At 42.9% G+C, this 23,902-nt stretch overlaps 1 protein-coding gene across 5 annotated transcripts in view; it reads right to left on the reverse strand.

Moving 5' to 3' along the window:
* cd164l2 (CD164 sialomucin-like 2) overlaps positions 1-23,902 on the reverse strand; it is a 113,834-nt gene that overhangs the window by 71,110 nt on the left and 18,822 nt on the right. For all 5 annotated transcript variants that reach the window (XR_010968922.1, XR_010968921.1, XR_010968920.1 and 2 more), the window contains exons 3-4: positions 11,834-11,908; positions 782-847 (exon numbers count right to left, since the gene is read on the reverse strand). Coding sequence is in view for 2 of the 5 variants with exons in the window: in XM_068011714.1 (XP_067867815.1) it covers positions 782-847; positions 11,834-11,908 (141 nt within the window). In the remaining 3 variants the exon portion in view is untranslated. The remainder of the gene's footprint in view (positions 1-781; positions 848-11,833; positions 11,909-23,902) is intronic.

A 23,902-nucleotide genomic window follows, 5' to 3' on the forward strand; every position in this document is an offset into this window, starting at 1 on the left:
AAGGATGCACCAGGACAATGGAAAGCACCACATCAAAATTGGTTCCAAATTTTAGTCCCGTTATAAAAGTAAGCCTCATTATCTGAGAATATGGTCAAGTGAATATCCCACGAATGGGAGCAGAGCAGGCAGAAACAGGAGGTGCAGTCGTGTTTCAATGAAGTTGATGCTCCCCAGTCTAACTGGCATGTAATGTTTAGAACCAGGAGGGGAGGTTTATGACCTAAATCATAGTTTAAAATAATTAATAAAGTATTGTGTGGAGTTTGAGAAGAACACGTTTTGGGCCTAGTATGGTGGTTGCTTCAAGAGTTCTGCATAACATCTCAAACACCACTACATACTTGCACTCCATTTGTTCACATGGAAATGGGATTTAAAAAAAAAAAACACTACTTTACTGCCTCTCCTCCACCCCAAATTTTCCACAAAAAAAAAAAGGGAGGAATGGGGTAATAATTTTGTGGTAATTTCCCATCTTCCCCCAACAGAAAATGTTTGCAGTCATAGGTGGCAGCTTCCTGGAGCAAATGTGCTGTTCTGTAGTAACAACACTTTCCACAAGAAACAGACTCTATTGGGCAGCCCAGATGAGCACTGTCCCATTGGCAGGAGCACAACTGATAAATGGAATTCAAAACTTGGTCTTTCTGTACACAAGAGTCCATCATGTTGGTGCTAGAGGGTAGGACTCAAATATAGTTTATGGCAGCTATCAAACTGAAGTTGCTGGAAATAATATTTAACAGGGCTGTTTAAGCTGAATATGGTTTGATTTTACCTGTAGTAGTAGAGACAGTCGTAGTGCTAGTGGTGTTGACAGGAGGAAGAGAAGTTAACTGTAGAACTGAAGAGACAGAAGAGTTATATTTACAGGAATATTCCGTCGAAAGGTGAAAGAGATTATAAAATTGAAACAAAAACACACCTTTGCCAATTGTTCCCTTTCAAAACAGTTACCACAGCAGCCTAGCTAGAATCATTAATATTCTTGCTCCATCAACCAAACCACAAATCTACCTCTTGCAAAATGCCTTTTAGGATCCTCACTACATTCCACTCCTTGATGGAACACAACACAAATGGAGGATCTACTCCACTCCAAGTGGATGTGCAATCTGCATGTGTCTCACCGACTTCATCCTCTTTAGGGTCTAATGTGATTGTCCCAACACTATACCAACATTGGGTGTCCATCCACACCAATTGTTCACTGCCATTTATATAATTTTTTTCCTAAAAGAAAATATTTTCTGCAAATAAAATGGCATTAGGGGTAGTGTTATGACTGAGGTGGGAGGAGTGCATTGTCTTTCTCTAGTTCCACTTCTCCACAGGTCATTACATATTGAAATGTTTATGCAGTTGCCAATATGGTCAAACTGAATAAGCAGCTGAAGAGTAAAGATTTTCAGGGTTGCAGGGAAAGGGAGAGTGAGTGGGAGGAGCCAAGTTGCTCTTGTAAAGATGGCAGGGGCTCAATGAGCCCAATGATTACAGCGCAGGTGGTGGATATTCTACGATTTTGTCAAAGCAGATTACAAGGAAGGATTCTAGCTCATTCTTTTGTAACCACATGCATCAGCCACTAGTATCTGACAGCAAAATGTGTCAGGAGGTCTAGTCAGAGGTTCCAGTCCTAAAATTGGCCAGGAAAAAAACAAGTTACACTGCTCTAGAACGGAGTTACATTTGAAGAGGGCAACCAAACAACTGCAGTGAGAGCAAAGATTAAACTGCCTTTATATTTCATAGCCATTCAAGCTTTTAAAAAAATTTCAACTTCTCAGTTCTACTTTGCTGAAATTCCAGGATAGGGAGAGAACTTTGCTAAAATTGCCATTTTAATTAAATATTTATTCACCAAACAAAATTAAACAATGCATTCAAAATCCCAAATGAAAGTTCTGCAGTGGCTTAACAGCTTTTCCACACAAGCTGGATTCAAATTTAGAGGACTATTTACTAAAAGCAGTCACGTAGTAAGTTAAAATCCAACAGCCTCATTCCTAAATAAATGGAACCATAACCCACATTTCTTCTGATATTTAATTAAGCAGTGAATGATAATGCAACATTGGTTTGGGGGCAGGTGAAATAGGAGCAAAAAAGATTTAAAAGTTGAGATTATACTACAGTTAGTAGGTTGTACAGCTCCTAATGGAACATTTTAGTATATTCAGATTAGCACTGGAACCTACAGAGTGCATCATGTTGAAGCAAGTCTTTTAAACTTGATGGAACATAACACAAATGGAGAATCTACTCCACTGTGCTAAAGGACAATACTCGTTGAGGCTTTTCTAAAAACCCTTAAACCAAATCAAAGCTCAAACCCAGGCAACAGGCTACAATCATGTTTAACAAAAATACAAGATGTGGAAAAACCTCAATTCCACCAAACCTTAAATCCCAGAAAAAGGGAACTGGGATATGCACTCTACATTTGGTAGATCACAAAATGCCTCGTTACCTACCAGAGAGATCAGCTTGCTGCTTCAATGGGTGTTGATACAATCACCAGCTCCATTATTTGGTCTGACAGCTCAGCTTCAGAGAAGTCTCATTCGTTGCCCTTGCTATAGCATCTGCTTATGAACTGGCCCGATAGGCAACAGCCACAGGAAATCAATAGAAATCAGTTCCAGGTGGTGAATTCAAAAATTCACTCAATCGGAGCTGATCTTCCAGCACTTTCCATAGCTTTGGATGAGTTTCTGGTCCTGTTCAGATAATCCATAGGTACGGATTCTGTGCAATCCCTCATTTCCAATTGCTCTCATTTTTTAAGATCTTGCTTGGTCTGAAGCATAACTGCATCCTGTGTTTGAACAGTTGGAACTGATTGGAAAGCCATGGATATTCAGTTCATGCTGGGAAAACTGGAATCCATCTTTCTGCTGTTCTTTTGCTTTGTGACTTCATACTTGTTTCCCCTGTAAGAAATTGTTTTGGCTGACTTGATAGACAAGCTGCTGCTGTCAGTTTGTCTAGCTTCTGTTTATCCAGCTGCGCAACAAACATTTCTAGTACTTTTTTGCTCGTTTGTTTATATGGCCGTTCAAGAGGCAACTCTTAACGCTAGAGTGGTTGAGTTTTTTTTTTAAAATTCAAGTTGAGTGATTGAAAGTTCTTCACTGTTGTAATTTTAAGGGGGTTTCTTCTTACAAAGTGAATTCTGACAATGCAGAGCGATCGCAGACGTCATTGTGTGCAAACATTCACCAACCTGCCAGTACTCCACTCCCTCCCACCATCCCAGTTTCAATTGCCACTTCACCCCGCTGCCTTCCCTCAGCCACTCGACCACTCCTCCCATCCCAACCACTTAGTCCAGATCTTGCCACTGCTCCCCCAGACCAATCATTCCCCTCCCTGGCCGCTTGCTCCCTGCTTCCCCACCCCCACTATCTCCAGCCTGCACCGCTTCCCTCCTCTCGGTCACTCGCTCCTACGTTGCACGCTACTCCTCGCTTCTTCAGGTGGCATGGCAGAAAGCAAATCGAACATGGGAGTGAATGGCCAAGGGGAGGAAGTGGCATGGCCTGGAGCTAACAGCTGGAGGCAGGGTTTTTTGGGGGGGGGGGTGGGGGAAGAAAGGAGAAAAAAAAAAAGCTGTGACCCAAGCAGCCAGAGGCAGTAGGGAGCGTGCGGCGGGAAGATTGAGCAGCAAAGAGAACTGCCATGGCAGGAGGGAGCGGGGGGCTGTTGGAAATAAGTGGACTGGCAATTAAAAAAAAGGAAAAAGCCACCTTTGAAAGAGGGGAATGATTGGTCAGGTGGTACAAGTCTAGTTATGGTGAGGAAGGAGATAGACTTTTAGCATTTTTGTAAAAGGGCAATTGCATTATAGGGTACCACCTTAATTTCAGAATTCATTTTAAAGATAGTGCCTTTCAATTGACAAAGCTTAAAATCAGATGGGCTAATTACAAAGAGTTGACTTATAATGGGATTTTACTCTGCAGTGATGTATTTCATTGCTCCAAGTCAAGCTAAGAGCTTTACATCTGGAATTGTACAAGCCATTCTGATAATGGAAAAGGTGAATAAAGTTATCTATTCACTATAGATGAATAAATTTACAACCAAAGCTGTTAAAGTTACATTTGATGTTTATAATATTGTTGGCACAAGAGGGGGACATGAAGTAAAACCACAGCTAAATTAGTGCCAAAAACTCTGCTACCAGTGTTTTAACACACCAAATCCCATTCCCCCATCATCTCTGTGCTGGTCACCTAATCCACCTCGATTCTCACCCGACTCCACCCATTTCAAGTCATCTGCTGCTGAAACCTTCATGTCTTTGTCACCTCTTGATTGGAGCACACGTCTGGCTCGCCTCCCACATTCTGCCCTTTGTAAACTGGAGACCATCCAAAATTCCTGTATCCTAATTGCACCAAGTCCCATTCACCCATCATCCCTATGCTCACCGACCTACATTGGCTCCCAGTTAAGCAACCCCTCAATTTTAAAGTTGCTCAAATGCTTCCACAGCCTCATCCCTCCCGGTCTCTAATCTGCAGTCCTACAAAGATAGATGTCTGAACTCCAATTCTGACCTCTTGCACATCTCTAATTTTAAAACCACTGCAGCATTGGTGGTTGTGTCAGCAGCTACCAAAAGGCCCTAAAGCTATGGGATTCCCTCCTGAACCTCTTTCCTCGAAGACACTCCTTAAAACCTAGCTCTTTGAACAAGCATTTGGTCATCTGACCCAGTGTCACACTTTGCTTGGTGTCAGACCTGTGAAATGCATTGGGACATTTTCCTATGTTCATGGCACTCTAATACATGTTGGCTAAAAAACAGAAACCTTAAGGACAAGCCCGCCTCCAGAAGACAATGGCCGGAAATTTACGCTGGGCGGATGGGAGCTGGACTCAGACGTAAATGTTAGTGCCAATCCCGTTCAGCCTGGGGATCTGTCCTGTATTTTACAGGGGGGGGGGGGGGGGGGGCGCAAAAAAAAAAAAGAGAAAGAAAGGGGGTGGGTTGGAGGTGGGGCGGCTCTCAAATCAGGCACCCTGTGCCTGATTGCCAGGCCCCCACCCCGGGATGCAGAAAGGCCAACAGCTATAGCTGGGTAGCCCTTCATGTCCCTGGCACATCTTGCCAGGCTTGCCACAGGTAAAATACCTGTGGAGGCAGGCGAGGGCCCTTAAGTGGCCACTTAAGGGTCTTGATTGGCCTTGGGCAGGCCACTTCTCACCCCCCTGCCAGACCTCCATAAACTTGGTCTGAGGCAGAATCGGGGTGGTTTGGCCTCCTGGAGCCTGCTGCTCAATTTTACACCGCCCCCACGCCACCATCAGACCTGCTGGGGCGGCGTCAAATTCCAGCCAAGGGGAATAATAAAAAAAAAAGACATCTGTTTAAAGGGTTGGACAAGTTATAAGTAGAGGGGGGAAAAAAAAAAGTAGACACTTCTTCACTCAGATTGTCACCTATAGGTTAGTGGATGGTCATCAAGTATATTCAAGACAAGGGATAAGAGGATAATGCAGGAAAGTGGAGAGAGATACAAGATCAGCCAGGATCACATTGAATGGCAGAGTAGGTGCGTGGGGCAGGATGGCCTATTCCTGTTCCTATTACTCATCATGTACAAGAGCACCTGGACAAACCAAAGTGACTTTACAAAAAGTCACTCATCTCCAACCATGGAAACAGGGAACTGAAGACAGTGTGGTAAAAGTTAGATTAGATGAATGAATGGCATGGGGTATTAGATATACAAGACATGCCCCCTCCAATTCAAGCTAAGTGTTTATGCTGCCACCATAAAATGTCATTAGTGAACTGGTCAGCTTTTAATTTAATTTTGGCTGTGAAAACACTCAAGAAAAGTGGGCAGCAAGTCACTGTGGTACAATCAGAATAACTTCAAAAAAAAAACTTTATACTAGGTAGAGTTTTTTGGTAATTAGAAACTTTATTGAATGCAATAGGCAAAGGGTTAACTTTTTGGCTGTTCTAGATAACTAGATCACAGTAGTAACCACACTGTTTCAATGGCTAGATATTAGCAAAGGGGAATTCTATAGTGCAACAGCCTTATTTATAAATAATTCATTCCCTCCCATTCAGTGCTGATTAATTGAATGTCCCTTGTAAAGCCCCAAGGAGCAGCATATAGGCAAAATCTAAGACTCCAATACAACGTGCAGGAGAGCATTCTACATAACCAAAGTTTGGTCTGGTACCTGTATAAAATTAAGTGACAAGGAAAAAGGTCACAACTATTGCAGTACATGATTTAAGACTGCAAATAATTAAGCTGTGAAATCGAGATACAGAAACACACGGCTGAACTTTCTATTACCAATAGTGGGAACAGACATTTGCCACTACTGAAGGCTGCAACTTGGACAACTTCTTGCACTGAAACCTGGCAGTTGCAGTATGCCTCAAAAGGCTCGGGAGCAGCAGACGCTGATGGGCCCCACTGTTTTGATCCTGGAAGTGCCAAGGACCAGAGTGGGTGAATTTGGGCTATTTGCCCACAACTAGCAGTGCTAAATGGGGTATATTTCAAAACAGATCGAGCAACACAAAACTGGGCATCCATGAGGCACTGTGGGCCACCAGCAGCAGCCTTGTATTCAACAAAAATCTAACCTCAGCCTGGCACTTCCCCCACTCAACCACTATCAAGCTGAGGGACCAATGCTGGTTCAATAAAAGTGCAGGAGGGCATGCCAGCAGCAGCTACAGGAATACTTCAGAGGGGTCAGCCTGAAGCTACAACACAGGACTACTTGCATGCCAAAACGGCAGAAGCAGCAGGTGACTGATTTGCTTAGCCCTGTCTGACAACCAACAGATCACAATAGTGCAGAAGAGGCCCTTCAGCCCATCGAGTCTGCACCGATGCATTAAAACACTGACCTGTCTACCTAATCCCATTTGCCAGCACTTGGCCCATAGCCTTGAATGTTATGACGTGCCAAGTGCTCATCCAGGTACTTTTTAAAAAGGATGTGAGGCAATCTGCCTCTACCACCCTCCCAGGCAGGGCATTCCAAACCATCACCACCCTCTGGGTAAGAAAGTTCTTCCTCAAATCCCCCTTAAACCTCCTGCCCCTCACCTTAAACTTGTGACCCCTCATAACTGACCTTTCAACTAAGGGGAACAGCTGCTCCCTATTCACCCTGTCCATGCCCCTCAATCTTGTACACCTCGATCAGGTCACCCCTCAGTCTTCTCTGCTCCAGCGAAAACAACCCAAGCCTATCCAACCTCTCTTCATAGCTTAAAATGTTCCATCCCCAGCAACATCCTGGTGAATCACCTCTGCACCCCCTCCAGTGCAATCACATCCTTCCTATAATGTGGTGACCAGAATTGCACACAGTACTCCAGCCGCGTCCTTACCAAAGTTCTCTACAACTCCAACATGACCTCCCTGCTTTTGTAATCTATGCCTCGATTAATAAAGGCAAGTGTCCCATATGCCTTTTTCACCACCCTATTAGCCTGCCCTTCTGCCTTCAGAGATCTATGGACAAAGACACCAAGGTCCCTTTATTCCTCGGAACTTCCCAGTGTCAGGCCATTCATTGAATACTTCCCTGTCACATTCCAAAGTCTATCATCTCACTTTTCAGCGTTAAATTCCATCTGCCACTTTTCTGCCCATTTGACCATCCAGTCTATATCTTCCTGTAACCTAAGACACTCCACCTCACTGTTAACCACTCGGCCAATCTTTGTCATCCGCGAACTTACTGATCCTATCCCCCACATAGTCATCTATGTCGTTTATATAAATGACAAATAGAGGACCCAGTACAGATCCATGGTACGCCACTGGACACTGGCTTCCAGTCACTAAAACAGCCATCTGTCATCACTGTCTCCTACAGAGAAGCTAATTTCGAATCCACCTTATCAAGTTACCCTGTATCCCATGTGCATTTGCTTTCTTGATAAGTCTCCCATGTGGGACCTTGTCAAAGGCTTTACTGAAATCCATGTAAACTACATCAACTGCACTACCCTCATCTACACACCTGATCACATGCTCAAAGTTAAAGTCAAATTTGTTAGGCATGACCTCCCTCTGGCAAAGACATGCTGACCATTCCTAAATCGAATTTTACAGTGGCGCAGTGGTTAGCACCACAGCCTCACAGCTCCAGGGACCCGGGTTCAATTCTGGGTACTGCCTGTGCGGAGTTTGCAAGTTCTCCCTGTGACAGTGTGGGTTTTCGCTGGGTGCTCCGGTTTCCTCCTGCCAAAGACTTGTAGGTGATAGGTAAATTGGCCATTGTAAATTGCCCCTAGTGTAGGTAGGTGGTAGGGAATAGGGGATTACAGTAGGGTTAGTATAAATGGGTGGTTTTTGGTCAGCACAGACTCGGTGGGCCGAAGGGCCTGTTTCAGTGCTGTATCTCTAAATAAATTTTTTTTTTAAAAAGTGGCGATAGATTCTCTCCTTCAGAATTTTCACCAATAGTTTCCCTACCACGGACGAGAGACTCACTGGTCTGTAGTTCCCTGGCTTATCTCTACAACCTCTCAAATAGTGGGACCACATTAGCTGTTCCAGTCCTCTGGCACCTCCCCCGTGGCCAGAGAGGAATTAAAAATTAGGGTCAGAGCAATCTCCACCCTCGCCTCCCATAGCATCCCGGGACACAAATCATCCCAACCTGGAGATTTGTCCACTTTTAAGCCTTCCAAAACCTTGTCACTCCCTATGACAATTTGCTCATGAGCCTCAGTCTCCAAGTTCCATATCTACATCCTTTTTCTCTTGGGTGAAGACAGATGTGAAGTATTCATTCAACACCCTACCAATGTCCTCTGGCTCCACCCACAAGTTTCCCCCTTGGTCCCTACTCTTTCCCTGGTTATCCTCTTCCCATTGATATACTTATAGAATATCTTGGGATTTTCCCTACTTTTACCAGCCAGAGCTTTCATATCCCCTCTTTGCTCTCCTAATTGCTTTCTTAAGCTCCATCCTACACTTTCTGAACTCCACTAATGATTCCATTGATTTGCTCTCCTTGTATTTGCTAAAAGCCTCTCTTTTTCTTCTCATCATACCCTGAATGTTTCTAGTCATCCATGGTTCTCTGGGCTTGTTGCTCCTACCTATTACCCTAGAGGGAACATGTTGGGCCTGTACCCTCCCCATTTCCTTTTTGAATGCCCCCCACTGCTCTTCTGTAGATTTCCTGACAAGTAACACTTTCCAGTCTACTTTGGCCAAATCCAGTCATATTTTAGTAAAATTTGCTTTCCCCCGATCCAAAACCTTTTTTTGCAACTTGTCGATTTCTTTCTCCATAACCAGCTTAAATTGTACCATGTTGTGGTCGCTATCACAAAAATGCTCCCCCACCAACACATCAACCACCTGTCCGGCTTCATTCCCCAGAATTGGGTCCAGCACTGCACCCTCCCTTGTTGGATCCTCTACATATTGAGCTAAAAAGTTCTCCTGTATACATTTTAAGAACTCCACTCCATCTAAGCGCTTAACACGATGACTATCCCAATTAATGTTGGGAAAGTTGAAATCACCTAACATAATTACCCTATTATTTTTACACACCTCTGCAAATTGCGCACATATTTGCTCAATTTCCCACTGACTATCTGGGGGTCTATAATAAACACCTAGCAATCTGTCCATCTACAAAAGTCATGAATGTGATGGAATACTGTCCATTTGCCTGGATGGGTGCAGCTCCAACACTCGAAGCTAGAGACCATCCAGGACAAAGCAGCCTTCTTGATTGGCACCCCATCCACCACCTTCACCAATGCACAGCGGTACAAGTGTGTACCATTTACAAGATACATTGCAGCAATGTACCAAGGCTCCTTCGACAGCACCTTCCAAACCCACAACCTCTTCCACCTTGAAGGACAAGGGCAGCAGATGCATGGGACCACCACCTGCAAGTTCCCCAAGCCACACAATCTTGACTTGGAACTATATAGTTGTTCCTTCACTGTCACTGGGTCAAAATCCTGGCACTCTACTCATCACTGTGGGTGTAACTACAGCCCAAGGACTAGTGGTTCATGTAGGCAGCTCACACCACCATCTCAAGGGCAATTAAGGATGGGCAGTAAATGCTGGCATAGCCAGTGATGCCCACATCCCATGAACAATTTTTTTTTTTATAAATGCAAGGAGTTAGGGCTGATTTAGGTGTAACAGGGTCTCAGTGCATTTTATTTTTAAATAAATGGGACACAGGTGAGGGGATGTGTTGAACCTCTTCAATTAAGATGTCTGTTAATTTGAGCAAAGTCTAACTGCAGACTGGGAAAATGATCTGGTCCCTTTTGGGAACAGCCATTGCAGGGCGAGTAATAATCCAGGAAGTTTTTGACTGTCCACTCCCATCATGTGGTGTTTGACATTGAGGTGGTCAGGTCACGTTAACTCTTCTTTTGATCCTCTTCCCTGCCAGTCAACTCTGCAGGGGTCTCTTGTCCACCCTAAACATACTCAAAAGTTTAAAATCAGGGTTTAGAATTAGAATTGGAGGGTTTCTTCTCTAACCTTGGAAATTTGGCACACACCCTGGGGAAATAACAGTAGAAACCCCAAGAAAGAATAGCTAACTGTGGGAAATCAGGAGAACCACCCTGAAATTGTATCCCAGATAGCTCAAACATTGAAATACTCAAAACTATTTCACTCTTAATCCTTCATTGTGTACACAAAGAATTAGCAGAGTAAACTAAATATAGAATTCTCTCCAAAAAAAAAATGGACAAGTTAAACAGCTGTTCTGATTTTTTCTATTTTACATATTTACAAAGTGTCCAAATGCATGGTTCACTGAAAGAGCTGGACAATGAGATCATCACATACCTTCTTGCAGCACATAGTGTAACTGCTGCCAGATGCTGCACACCACTGTCCTTCTGGTCTTGCAATTTGCAGCTGCTCCCCATCCAAGTCTACAGTCAGACCTTTTCCAGGGCAATTTTTAGCAGCATATAGCTGCAAATTTGTTTAAAGGAGGCTGTGAGAGAGAGGAGGCTCCCAGAACCTGAGTGAAGGCATTAAGCAGAGGGGAGACCAGACAGACTGGGGGCTGTAATCTTTGTGTCTCAACCCTTGTTTCTCTCTCTAGGCCATGTGAGCGTGTCTCAGTTTCTCAGTCTCAGTCTCCCAGTTTTTCAAAATTGTATTTTCAAACTTTAAAAAGTATAACTTTAAATAGTTAAAGTCAATAAAATACCCACCTGCCTTTGAGCTGAAGACTGACCTCAAGGGGCATGTCTTCAGTTTGCAACGTCACTAGCGGACTTGGTTTTGCTGTCAATGTGCCACACTGAAGACCTTGCATGTCTCCCAACACTAGACCCTGCTGCAGCCAATAAACCAAGTTTGTTTTCCCCCTCTGTGCAGTCAGTAAACACCACCACTGACTAAACTCCAGCCCTATTAGTTTCCTTCAAAAGACTGGTAAAACTCCACAGCTACCCAATGGCTCAGAATTGAGAATTCATACCCATGTTCAATTTCAGTATCAGACATTTCTCACTAGTACTAAAATAAATCATTTGATGTGCAAAACCAGGACACATCCCTATTCTACACTCTAGCCAACCAGAATCCAAAGTGAATGTGATGACTTTTAGGGCTAGTCTGAGCAAAGCACTCTTCTATGCAGTATTCCCACAGAAAATCACTTTAAAAAAAAAAAAAAAGTGGACAGCAGGCATCGTTCCAGAATTTTTTTGGCAGAAAATGTGCCAGTTAGCTTGGGAGATCCACCTTTCTGGGACTAGCATTAGTGATGCACATCGCATGCTGTGTAAAAGTAGTATTGTTTTTCTTACCTTTACACATCGAAGACTCATTGTGTATATTGCAGTCTGTGAGATTATCAGATGTCTTAGAGATACACATGGTTTCTGGAAAAGGGAGACCAGTTTTACTGTCTTGTGGTGCTACTTAATCCCAGATACAAAACGATGTCCCTTAAAACATATAGGAACTTTGAAATAACTGCTCCAAAAAACAGCGATTTTTCCAGAATGAACAAACAGGAAGTATGTTCAATACTTCAAAGCTGATGTTAAAGGTTTAAGTTGTTACAAAAACAATTCCCCGCCCAAGATACAGTTCCTAGTAGCGTTCATCTGTGAAGACAAGAGGCAATCTGTTACACTGCTTAATCAAAAAAAGCTCAATTAGTGTATCCTGCCTATTAGCCACCTCTTCTCTTCCAACTACCCCACCCACTCTCCTCATTGATGCAGAAAAATAAAAGTTAACCATTCCAGATATTTAAAATTTACAAAATCGGGCGAGATGTGACACCCCTGTTTAAGTGCTACCCAAGATGTCGCCTGAAAATTTAAGCAGAAAAGTGAAACTGGCCTGGAAGGGATCTTAAAAAAAAAAGTCAGCAAGTGAGTGTTTTATACTGGTCAGCCAGCTGAGCAAGATCCACACTCAAAAAAGGGAATCAGCAGCACCAATCCTTACATCCACCTTTAACATTCTGACTCCACCCCACCTGCTGCTGACACATTCATCCGTGCCTGTTACCTCTAGACTTGACTATTCCAATGCTCTTCTAGCTAGCAGACCATTTTCGCCAATACTCCACTGCCCATATCTTAACTCACACCAGGGTTCTCTTCACCCATCACTTCTGCTCACTGAGGTGCATGGCTCAACTGGGAGCCAACATTGATTTTAAAATTCTCATCCTGGTTTTCAAATCCTCTATCCTCATCTCTAATTCCCCTCCATATCTTTATTACTTCCTCCAGCTCGACAATCCTCAGATCTGTCTCTAATTAGAAGAGTGCAAAGAAAAATTAATAAAATCTCCAACAGTAATTAAAAATGTGAAGGAATGAGACTCTACACTTTTTTTTTTAAATAAGTTAATTTTCAGTGCTGTTATTTGGCAGCAATTAAGACTTATCACACCATTAAAAATTTAATTACACTTTCATTAATGTGCATAGTGGGCAAGTACTGCAACTTCATGCCCTCGTGTTTCAACGCAGAGACTCTTGGCAGGGTGCCAGTGCAGCGAAATTTGGAGAAAAAGCAAAAATCCGACAGTAACTTCCAATTTCAGTGTTTAACGGCACAGGTGGATGCTGGATTTATTTAATAACTGAGCACTTATAGCCCAACTTATTCTTAATGCAAAATTTGGGCCACTATAAAAATGTTATAAAAACACTAAAAACTCTTGCTGCTGTGGAAGAGCAAATAGTTAGCAACTAAAAATCTTCTGCACAAGCCATTTTTAGTTGCTCCTGCTACAATTAGAGAAATGTTAACCGGCAACATCTGTAAGCAAAGCTTATAAGCATGGATGTAATGTAAATTACATAGTTGAACAATGGCTTGCCTGTTTATTATGCATACTAACTGTAAAGCCCATTAGATCAAGAATCAGATTTACAAAAAGATCTTTCAGACATGAAATTTCAGTTAACACTAAGCATTGTGTGGAGATTTCTAGAGCATGGTTAAAGATTACAAATTGACAAAAAAGTAGAGGGACAGGAAGAGGAAGCTATTGTTTTTTGAAATTAAAAATGAAATTGCAAGTCAAGATTTTCAAATGAAGGCAATTCTCAAAAAAGTTCACTTTTTCCAGTTACTAATCTGCATACAGGTAATTTGTAACATGTCTACCCAAGACAGAAATGGCTAACCATTGATACTTTAGGTGTTGGTGTGGCTCAGCTGGTAGCACTCCTGCCCAAGTAAGAAGTTTGTCAGTTCGAGTCCCGCTCCAGAATTTGAATGCAAAACTCTAGGCTGACTCAGCACTTCCGACAGTGCAGTACTGTAGTCCTGGAGGAGACAGTAAACCTAGGCACCACGTACCCTCTTCAGGTAGACTTAAAGATCCCATGGCACTATTTTGAAGAGCAGGGGAGTTCTCCCCATGTCCTGTTGAAGGATAGATATTCCACATCACACAGATTCTGGTCATTATCACATTGTTATTGGTGGAGATGCTGTGCACAAATTGGCTGCAGCATTTCCGACATTACAACAGTGAATAGACTTAAGTACTTCATTGGTGTAAAGAACTTGGGATGTCCTGAGTTTGTGAAAGGCACTATAAATACAATACTTTTTTTGTTAAGCTTCATCTGTGGTGCTGGCTTCAAACCATGTACACAGGCACTAAAGGTGATTAGTGCTTATCCCAGAAACGAGTCCTGTACATTCCTATGTTTATGAGTCTACAGACTTATTTTTAGTCAGGTAAATGTCCCATGGAGTCTACTAAAAATTTTAGTGCATTCAGTACTCTTGGTTACTTGGCAACAGTCATGTGATACAGTAGGATAACTAACCAATCTGAAGATTGGATTACATGCAAGGTGATGTTACTGCAACTGCATTAGGTCGACAATGCTGATTTGTTACAAGCAAGCAAGGCATCATTTTACATATTGTAAACACTTACAGTACAGTAACCAGTTACTAGAAACTGGTGATACAGCAAGATTCAAAGTTTTCCAGCTGTTGAACTCTTGCATCAAAAAAGGTCTCTGGTCCCAAAAATTACAGTTCCCTGCATTTATTTTAAAAGAGATCTGTTTCACAGGAATTACATTTCAGAATCAACTCTTCAATTTAAAAACATGTAAACAGGCAGGAAACAATTTGTTTTTTTTTTTGCTCAGTATAGATCTTATGACCCATCCAGCACTTCTCTACTGGAAAGCTACAGAAAGGATGGTAAATAGATAAACTGTCAAGAGCCCGCACTAACCAAGCATTAGCACCATTAAAACTGCAAAAACAGATCAAGTTGTGACTGTGGCAAAAAACGATTAGCTCATGAGGTGCACATCATTTCTTCTTTCTTTTCTTTTCTTTTGGGCCTCCTTATCTCGAGAGACAATGGATACGCGCACAACTATGGAGTGACCTCTCCATGGCGCATGCCTGGGCAAATTTATGGAGGTTGAGAGTTGCCCAGTCGTCATTAGTGTCATCAGTATGTTGACAAGCAGCGAGTGCTTACTGGGGACATCAATGGTCAAGTGCAATCAGAATCCAGGCTTTGCACTCCACACCGTAACATTTTCTAGACCAACAGTTTGCGGTAAAGCATCTAAAAATCTTCAGACTGTTGGTTACACTTAAAGGGATTTAAGGTGATTGGTAGAAACGACTGAAACTTTAAAAAAGTGTACCGAGTGGTTTGGATTTGGAATGCACTTCCTGATTGAGTGGTGTCAGATTCAACAAAAGCCTTCAAAATAGGGAAGTGAATAAATACTTTGGGGGGGGGGGGGGGGGGGGGAATTGAAGAGAGAAATGGCAGAGATATGGGGTTTATAAAAGTGGAGTGGGACCAATTGATTGCTCTTGGCCAAATGGCCACCTTCTGTGCTGTCCAAAAGAGGAGCTGCATCATGGTAGCCTAAAAACTCTCTTCTATTTTTAAATAGTGCTGTCTGCCCACTCTTACAGCTGGAGGTCACTTAACACAAGGACAGGTTTGCCAGACAAATTCTGGTTGCTGCTGGTTTTATTAGGCCTAGTAATCTTGCTGCAATAGGATCACCCCCGGGTTTGGTGACATTGTACATCAGAATGTCAACATACGATCTTTTCCCTTCACAGTGATGGAGAAACTACAACTTCTTGCACGCACACTGGCCAAATCACCATAGAAAGCCCCATAATTGTGCAGAATGTTGCTCCCTCTCCCTCTGTGCACAAGACTTTCAGGAAATAAGTGACACCCTATTACAGATGAATGCAGGTAAGGTGGTCAACGAGATTGTACTCCTTTGATCCAGGCTTTATGTAAAACTATAAACTGAATTACCTTATTTCTAAGTATTAAAATTACTCCCTCCCCTACTATAAACACCCTAAGATGCATTAAGCAGTTTTCATGTTTTGAAAGTACTTTAGGGGTTGCCATCACCTATGTAAGGTTTGTTCCATTTTCTGTTTTTAAAAACATGTCATTCTCTTTTCCCCCCTCCCCACAAAAGTAAAGAGAATCACAGAAGTGTACACCTATTTTTCCAGTAGGTGAACGGACGATAGAAGTGCTTAACCACAACAGAAGAATGCATTTCATTCTGCCATCTTTGAGACAGTGGTGGGAACCGCAAAAGGTGGTGGGGGCCCTTTGAATGTCTTAAGGAAACAGGATTAGAAACCTCATTAGGCCCTACACCAAAATTCAGCAGCGGAGCAGAGTATGCAGAATACCTCGAGCCTAGAATGGTCATCTGATGGGAGCTCTGGAGTCCGACAACAACTCTGGTTTTCAAAAAGGAAGGGATTGGGGGGGGCATGTCACACCATTCCTCCACTGTTCACATGCAGTGCACAGATTGCTCAAAGACCATATGAGTATAGATATATTCAAGAGGAAAAGGTAGCATGTCTGCTTCCTACAAGCCCCTCAAACTGGTCTCATGTTGGTGCCAGACAACTAGCTTTTTGTGAAAGGGAAATCATGTTTAACCAATTTATTGAGTTCTTTGAAGGAGTAATATGTGCTGTGGATAAAGAAGAGTCCATTGATAAACTGGACTTTGATTTCCAGAAAGCATTTGACAATGTGCCACATAAAAAAGGTTATTGTGCACAGTCGGAGCTCATGGTGTAGGGGGTAACTTTAGCATGGATAAAAAGACTGGCTAGCTGCCAGAAAACAGTACATATAAATAGGTCCTTCTGATCGGCAGCGTGTGACTAGCAGAGTCCCACAGGGGTCTGTGCTGGGGCCTCAAGTTTTTACAATTTAGATCAATGACTTAGATGAGGGGAGTGATGGCAGGGTAGCTATATTTGCAAATGACAAAAAGGTGGGCAAGTATGTTGTGAAAAGGATATAAGGAGCTTGCAGACTGATAGATTGCCCACCCACTCAAAAGTCTGGCATATGGAATATAATGTGGGAAAACGAGAAGTTGTTCACGTTGGCAGGAAGAATTAAAAAGAGCAGAGTATTACTTAAACAGAACGACAGCAGAATGCTGAACTGCAGAGGGATCTAGGTGTTCTAGCGCATGAGTCACAAAATGTTAGTATGCAGGTACAGCAAGTAATAAAGGAGGCTCATGGAATGCTATCCTTTATGAAGAAAATAAGTAAGGATGTTATGCTCGAGTTATACAGGGCATTGGTGGGACCACATCTTGAATAGTGTGCAGTTTTGGTTTCCTTACTTAAAAAAAAAGAGGATGCAAATACATTGGAGGTTTACTAGATTGATACCTGGAATGAGCGGGTTGTCTTATGAGGAAACGTTGGACAGACTGGGCTGGTTTTCACTGGAGTTTAGAAGAGTGAGGGGAGACTTGATTGAAGTTTATAAGATCCTGGACAAGGTGGATGTGGAAAGAATGTTTCCTCTTATGGGTGAGCCCAGAACTAGGGGGCACTGTTTTGGAATTAGGGATTGCCCTTTTAGGAGAGAGATGAGAAGAAATCTTTCAGGGTTGTGTAACTTTGGAACACTGCCTCAGAAGGTAGTGGAGGCAGGGTCATTGATATTTTTAAAGGCAGATGTAGATAGATTGTTGTTAGGGAATTAAAGGTTATCAGGGATAGAGGGGAGTGTGGAATGAGAGACAAACATCAGCCATGATCTTAATGAATGGTGGAGCAGGCTAGAGGGGCTGAATGGCCTACTTCTGCTCCTAGTTAGTGTTTGTAAAGTGCAACGTCCATGAAGGCTTGCTATTTGAAAGCAGTCGTTTGGTGGGTGTCATGGCTTTGAGAGATGGTGGGGGCTGTTGGTACATTAGGAAGACATGGAATTCAAGTAAACAATCAGAATTGTTACAGCGCAGGAGGCCATTCAGCCCATCGTATCCACACCAGCTGAGTGAATAATTTGCTTAATGCCATTTCCTTCACCTTCTCCCCGTAACTCTGCACATTCTTCCTTTTCAGTCATTTTAGTTTCCCCTCCTACAATTGAAACTGCTTACACCACTCAGTGCATTCCAACCACTTGCTGTATGAAGAAGTTTTTCCTCATGTCTCTTTTGCCAATCACTAAACCTGCACTCTTGATCGATCCTTTCATGAGTGGGAACAGTTCTCCAATTCACTCTGTCCAGACCCACGATTTTGAAAAACTATCAAATCTCCTCTCAGCCTTCTCTCCAAGAAAAGGCGGGCCAACTGCTCCAGTTTATCTTCATAACTGAAGTTTCTCATCCTTGGAACCACTCATGAATCTTTTCTGTACTCCGATGCCTTCAGATCTTTAAATTTAGAGCAATTTGTTTCCCTAGAACTTAGGAAGCACTGCTGGGCCTGGATGTTTCTCTGAAGCTCATTTCATCTCTTCCTTGTTCTTCCTTCTAGGACAATTCCAAGGCTTTCATCGATGAAGCTAATAGCTGCAGCAATATCACTCATGTCTGAATGTTAGGGTCCAGTTGCTGTTATCATCTAACTCAACAAGTACCGCCCTGAAGCAAAGATACCAGTTACACTGCTCCTCTCTTCTTGGAAGAGATGCACTTACTGAAAACCAATATGGTTTAAGGCTTCCTACACACTCATTAGTAGGCCAAACATCCCCTAAAGCTTACTCTACTTCAATTAGATCATGGCTGATCTATATCTACTCCAAGGTAGGAAGGGGTTAAGGCAAATGACCAAAAATGTATTGCTCAGTCTTGAATATATTCAATGACTGAACATTGGAATTCAGAATGATTCATTACTGATGAAATTTCTTACTGCTTAAATGGCCAACCCTGAACCTGAGATTATGACCCCTAATTCTAGACTCTTTAGCCAGGGGAAAAATAGCAACATCTACCCTGTCAAGCAAGCCCTCTTTTTGGGGGAAAGATGACCCCATTGTTCTAAACCCCAGAGAATACAGGCTCATTTTCCTTGATGTCCTCCACATCCCAACCCAAAAGGCAAATGAAGCAAAATATCCATCCTAGATTTTGCTTCAGCATATCCTCCCAAAGCTTGCAGCCCCTCCAAGACTTTAAAACAAAGACGCCAGAAAAATTGCTCCAAGAGCAAGCCAGAAACCTACAAAGACAAACCAGAGACCCATCTTAGATGGAGGTAAGGATCCTTTTAATACTACTGCTGTGTGCTTGCCACGATTTGTTGAACAGACTTGAGGATGAATGAATCAAATGCTACCACACACCAATATCTCAGAAGGGTCTTATACTGGCACAGGACCCTTATAAACTATGCTGATTGAAGCGATGAGGGGGTTGGTGGGGGCACCAGGCAGCCAAGCAGAACAAAGTCACCCTATCCAATCTGGCAGCACTTTGGATGCAGATATAACAGACCATAACTTGATTTTGGCAATGTTATTCTTCATTTTACACCGTTATGTTTATGCTGGGCTAGTGGATTTAGTTTTGATATCGGATTTCTCTCAGTAATGCAGATACCACGTGTGTTAAATCACCAACTAGTTTATTTACATCACAGGGCTGTGTTCTCACACCCACACTTTTTGGGATTTTCTTCTCCCTACTGCTTTCACATGCGTTCAAGTCCTCTGAAGAAGGAATTTTCCTCCACACAAGATCAGGGGGCAGGTTGTTCAACCTTGCCCGTCTAAGAGCGAAGTCCAAAGTATGGAAAGTCCTCATCAGGGAACTCCTCTTTGCTGACGATGCTGCTTTAACATCTCACACTGAAGAGTGCCTGCAGAGTCTCATCGACAAGTTTGCAGCTGCCTGCAATGAATTTGGCCTAACCATCAGCCTCAAGAAAATGATCATGGGGCAGGACGTCAGAAATGCTCCATCCATCCATATTAGCGACTACGCTCTGGAAGTGGTTCAAGAGTTCACCTACCTAGGCTCAACTATCACCAGTAACCTGGCTCTAGATGCAGAAATCAACAAGCGCATGGGAAAGGCTTCCACTGCTATGTTCAGACTGGCCAAGAGAGTGTGGGAAAATGGCACACTGACACGGAACACAAAAGTCAGAGTGTATCAAGCCTATGTCCTCCGTACCTTGCTCTATGGCAGCAAGGCCTGGACAACGTATGTCAGCCAAGAGCGATGTCTCAATTCATTTCATCTTCGCTGCCTCCGGAGAATACTTGGCATCAGGTGGAAGGACTGTATCTCCAACACAGAAGCCCTCGAGCCGGCCATCAACCCCAGTTTATACACACTACTGAGTCAGCGGCGCTTGAGGTGGCTTGGCCATGTGAGCCGCATGGAAGATGGCAGGATCCCCAAAGACACATTGTACAGCGAGCTCGCCACTGGTATCAGACCCATCGGCCGTCCATGTCTCCGCTTTAAAGACGTCTGCAAATGCGACATGAAATCCTGTTACATTGATCACAAGTCGTGGGAGTCAGTTGCCAGCGTTTGCCAGAGCTGGCGGGCAGCCATAAAGGCGGGGCTAAAGTGTGGCGAGTCGGACAGACTTAGCAGTTGACAGGAAAAAAGACAGAGGCGCAAGGGAAGAGCCAACTGTGTAACAGCCCCGACAATCAAATTTTTCTGCAGCACCTGTGGAAGAGCCAGTCACTCCAGAATTGGCCTTTATAGCCACTCCAGGCGCTGCTCCACACACCACTGACCGCCTCCAGGCGCTTACCCATTGTCGCTCAAGATGAGGCCAAAGATGATAAAAAAAATTGGACAATTTCAGCACGTCTTCACATAGCAGCCAGTTTTCTGTAGAAGCTTCTAGCTATGTCTTTAGTTTCACTTGATTCTGCAGCCTCACCCATAGGCTTAACCAAAGTGAATACAGATAAGTGGACAGACTGATACAATCAAACCCTGATCAAACACTAAACCAACAATTTGAATTTCATCCTTATATATTCAAGATGAAATTTCAGCTAGGCAAATACCTTGGGTTAATTTCAAAAATCCCATCTAGCTTTTTTTTTTCCTGGTGTAAGTTATTTCTGTAGCTTGGAGTGCAGAAGTGGCTTGACTACCCAGTAATTTTCTCTACAATAGAAAGTCAAAGTATAGGTCTGGCTAATTGTGTAATCCACCCAGATGTTAAAATTGGCAACACTTCATTTTCATTCCCAGGAAAAGATAAAATTAGTTAAAAACCTTGTTGCCTTGAAACAAACTTGCTTAATTAGGGAAGAACTGCTATTGCAAGACATAAGCAAGGTGCTCAACTAGAGATAGCTGCAAGGGAATGTTCCTTTAAAAACTATGTCTGAGTCATTGCAGTAGAGGGAAAGACTGCTTAGAGATAAATGTACCTCATTAAAATTCCATTTCATGCATGCTGGAAAGAACCAAGGATTTAGCAACAGGAGTAGGCCATTCAGCCCCAGTCTTATTTACTAGTCAATTAGATCATGACTGATCTGTACTTGAAACTCTCAATACCCTCAACCAAACAACTGAACTTTGAATTTTTAAATTGACCCAGCCTCAGGTTTGAAGCAGAATTTAGATTTCCATTATCCTGTGCGATAATCACCCCTAATTTCACTAGGAGGCATTAAAGTCATGCTCCCTTGTTCTAGCCTCCCCCAATAGAGAAGGTAGTTTCTCTCTACCTTATCAAGCCCCTTAATCTAAAACACCTCAACTAGATCACTACTTAGATCTTCTACACTCATGGGAATACAAACTTAATCTATGCAATCTGTCACAATTTAACCCTTTCAGCCCCATTATTACTCTGGTAATCTGCACTCAAATCAATATATTCTTCCTGAGGTGCAGCACCCAACTGAGTTTAGGACTCCAGATGTGGTCCAACCTAATCTTCATTAAAACTATAGCATAACTTCCATCCCTCTGACATTGCAATGTTATTTTCCAACTTATCCACTATATAAATTGTGTTTTCTGCAATAAGTTTAAACGGCCAAGACATTCTTCTGCTGATTTAGAGAATACACTTAATTCCATGTTGTGCATTCACTAATGATACGAGAGGTTCACTGTTCCTGTGGCCCTGTTCCTTCAGATAATTTGCAAAGGTTTACAAGATAAAGTTTTAGTTCACTGGAACTGCAGGCTAGTTCATGGAAGCAGAGAGAATGAAGTATATTTGGTTCCTTTTCTGTTCATAGGAATTAGCTTGAAAATTGCAAACATTACATTTTTTTTTTTTTATTCATTCATGGATGTGGGCATCACTGGCCAGGCCAGCATTTATTGCCCATCCAACTGCCGTCGAGAAGGTAGTGGTGAGCTGCCTTCTTGAACCGCTGCAGTCCATTTGGGGTAGGTACACCCACAGTGCTGTTAGGAAGGGAGTTCCAGGATTTTGACCCAGCAACAGTGAAGGAACGGCGATATAGTTCCAAGTCAGGATGGTGTGTGACTTGGAGGGGAACTTGCAGGTGGTGGTGTTCCCATGCATTTGCTGTCCTTGTCCTTCTAGTTGGTAGGGGTCGTGGGTTTGGAAGGTGCTGTTTAAAGGAGCCTTGTGTTGTTGCAGTGCATCTTGTAGATGGTACACACTGCTGCTACTGTGCATCAGTGGTGGAGGGAGTGAATGTTTGTGGATGGTGTGTCAATCAAGTGGGCTATCCATGTATAATCATATGGCATAAAACCACAAAATATGTGAGCCATCTGATTTCTCCTGAGCACAGACTGCATTCAGTTTTAAAATACAAATTAAAACAAAACACTGAAAATCTAATCCAGGCAATCCTAGCAAAATTAAAGTTGATGGGAAATGGTGGGGGCGGGTGAAGAAAACTATCTATTGGTTGGAGGCACTTCGTACAAAAAAGGAAGATGGTTGTGGCTGTTGGAGCTAAACATCTCAGCCTCAGGACATCACTGTAGGAGACAGGAGGTCCTCAGGGTAGTGTCCTAAGCCCAACCATCTTCAGCTGCATCATGACCTTCCCTCCATAAGACAAGGTCAGAAGTAAGGATGTTCACTGGTGATTGCACAATGTTCAGTTCCATTTGCAATTCCTCAAATGCTAAAAACAGCCCACGCTTGCATGCTGAATAAGTGGCAAGTAACATTCATGTCATACAAGTACTAGGCAATGACCATCTCCAACAAGAGTGTTACCATTGATTAGAAACTTAACTGGACCTTCACGTTAATGACCTTCCAGGAGAGCAGCGAAGCTACAGGAAGAACACTGAGCGGAGAGCTGATAAATACAGCAAGGATCGTGGCCTGGAGCGCTTAACTTCCAGGAGAGCAGCGGAAGAGACCAGGTGCACCAGAGTTTGAAAACAAAGTGAACAGTGACTTCACAGGAAAGCTGCAAGTTAATTGGTTGGTGAGTAATTGCTGCACACTGGGAACATCAGTAAATAGCTGGGTTACAGCATCTCAACTGGCAGACTTAATTAAAATGAGGAACAAGTGAGTAGCTGGTAAGTATTATTGAGTAAGGTTTATTTTAACTAGTGAACTGTATTGATTTTTAGTAGGATTTCAGTACTAGTAAGGTTTTATTCATAATTCTAAAGGTGTTGTAGTATTGGTAAGTTTTTTTTTAAGCAGTAGCAAAGGGTCAACTAATAAATAAAGGAATGGCAGGGGTGCTTCAACCTAGAGAGTACACCTCCTGTGTTATGTGGGAGATCCAAGATACTTCCCATATCCTGGAGATCATTTGTGCAGGAGATTGTTGACCTTTGAACTGGAAAGGTTAGAAATGCAATAGGTTTTAAGCAAGTGTGGCCAGGGGTGGGGTGGGGGAGAAGGAAGGTTTGTAATGGAGGTTGGGAGGCAGGAGACAGAGGAGGTTAAAATGTCAGGAGTTGGTGGTGCAGGGCCAAGAGTGATAATGAGAGAAACAACAAAAAAATTCATCTAGGTGAATGGCAGAAATGAACAGCCACTGTCCAAAAGCAAAAAAAAAAAAAATGAACAAAACTGGGGCAGAGATTATAGTCTGAAATTGCTGCGTCTGGAAGGTTGCAAAGTTCCAAAATAAAAGATGCAGTGCTCTCTGC

Source organism: Heterodontus francisci, chromosome 31, assembly GCF_036365525.1.
Source record: "Heterodontus francisci isolate sHetFra1 chromosome 31, sHetFra1.hap1, whole genome shotgun sequence".
NCBI classification, from domain to species: domain Eukaryota; kingdom Metazoa; phylum Chordata; class Chondrichthyes; order Heterodontiformes; family Heterodontidae; genus Heterodontus; species Heterodontus francisci.